This window comes from Protomyctophum parallelum, assembly GCF_964188405.1.
Source record: "Protomyctophum parallelum genome assembly, chromosome: 1".
Classification (NCBI taxonomy): Eukaryota; Metazoa; Chordata; class Actinopteri; order Myctophiformes; family Myctophidae; genus Protomyctophum; species Protomyctophum parallelum.
In genome coordinates this window covers 24,696,281-24,697,512 of record NC_139697.1, presented here as the reverse complement: position 1 = coordinate 24,697,512, position 1,232 = coordinate 24,696,281, and the positions used below count along the sequence as shown (strand labels likewise).

General features: G+C 41.6%; 1 protein-coding gene across 1 annotated transcript in view; it reads right to left on the bottom strand.

Moving 5' to 3' along the window:
• LOC310863657 (uncharacterized protein) overlaps positions 1–624 on the bottom strand; it is a gene marked incomplete at both ends in the record, with an annotated part of 12,079 nt that extends 11,455 nt beyond the window's left edge. The window contains one exon of the mRNA XM_083772145.1: positions 598–624. Coding sequence (XP_083628271.1) covers positions 598–624 — 27 coding nt within the window. The remainder of the gene's footprint in view (positions 1–597) is intronic.
• Between the last annotated feature and the right edge of the window lie 608 nt (positions 625–1,232).

Genomic DNA, 1,232 nt, shown 5'->3' with positions numbered 1-1,232 from the left:
ATGTAAACATAAAACAATACATATACAATTAAGGAGCATCAATTATTTTGATGCCTGTTCTATAGCTTTCTAAACCACCAGTGACTAACTAACTATATTGTAGGCTAGAAATCAATCAGTAGAAGTCCTGGTAGCCTATAGGATAGAAAACCAGTAGGCCTAGAGGGTCGACAGAGAAACCAAAAGTAGGCTATACTTAAGGTGCTGGTATAGAAAACAAGCAGTAGGCTATATGTAAATTATCAACTGTTCTATTCTATAATACTGTATACAAACTACATACAAACACTATCACCATTATATCGCATACCTACTATATGTTACTATAGGCCTAACCTGCAAGAGCATCACTGATGAGGCTCAGACTCTACAGTCGGTAGGCTATCGTGTGTCTGTTGTGTTGCCCGTTTCTTGTCTGTTGTGTGGTGTTGTAGATCTGTTCTTGTGTGTGTTTGTTGTGTGACGGGTGCAGGGTCGGTGGTGGTGGTGACTGTTGACTACAAAACACAAATCCGCCCGCCGTTATACCGGTTTAGCTATGAAAAAGAAGGAATTTGCGTGATTTATTCAAACATATAGAAAATGTGTTCTTCTTACCCGCTTGGCCAAATCCCTCCTCTTCATCCCGCCGCTGCTTGCTGACTGTGCTTTTAATGTGATATTAATTCACACGGAATCCATTCAGTTTCAGAGCGTCGGGGCTTCAGTAAGTGAGCTGGATTTTCATCCCGTTGTCCTGTAAACCGACAGCATCCTTCTGTTCCGTTCTCCTCCCACACAGATGCTGCTGCTGCGAGCCTCTTTCCCTCTCTCTCTCCCTCTCTCACACACGCGCACGCCACGCACTCACATTCGGTTAAAAGCCACGGTAAAACCATGGACTGTCCTAAAGCTACACGACACGGCAGCGCCATCTAACGACGACTAACGGGGTTGGCCACAACAACACGCACTCACAGACACAAGAGTTTTTGATTGATTGATTGAAATATTTATTAACAGTTTGTAGAATTTACAGTACATTTTAAGCACAAACTCAATACAAAGACTGTCAACTGTGAGTGGACGACCCAATTAAGCATTAGACTTGTTTACAACAGGGTCCACATTGTTCAATTCATCAAAACATTTAAAGACATACAGACATTTAGAGACATACAAATAGACATTTCTATGTAGCTAAAGTACAGAACAGGAATTCATCATATGGGAAGCAAAAAAGGGAAAAGATA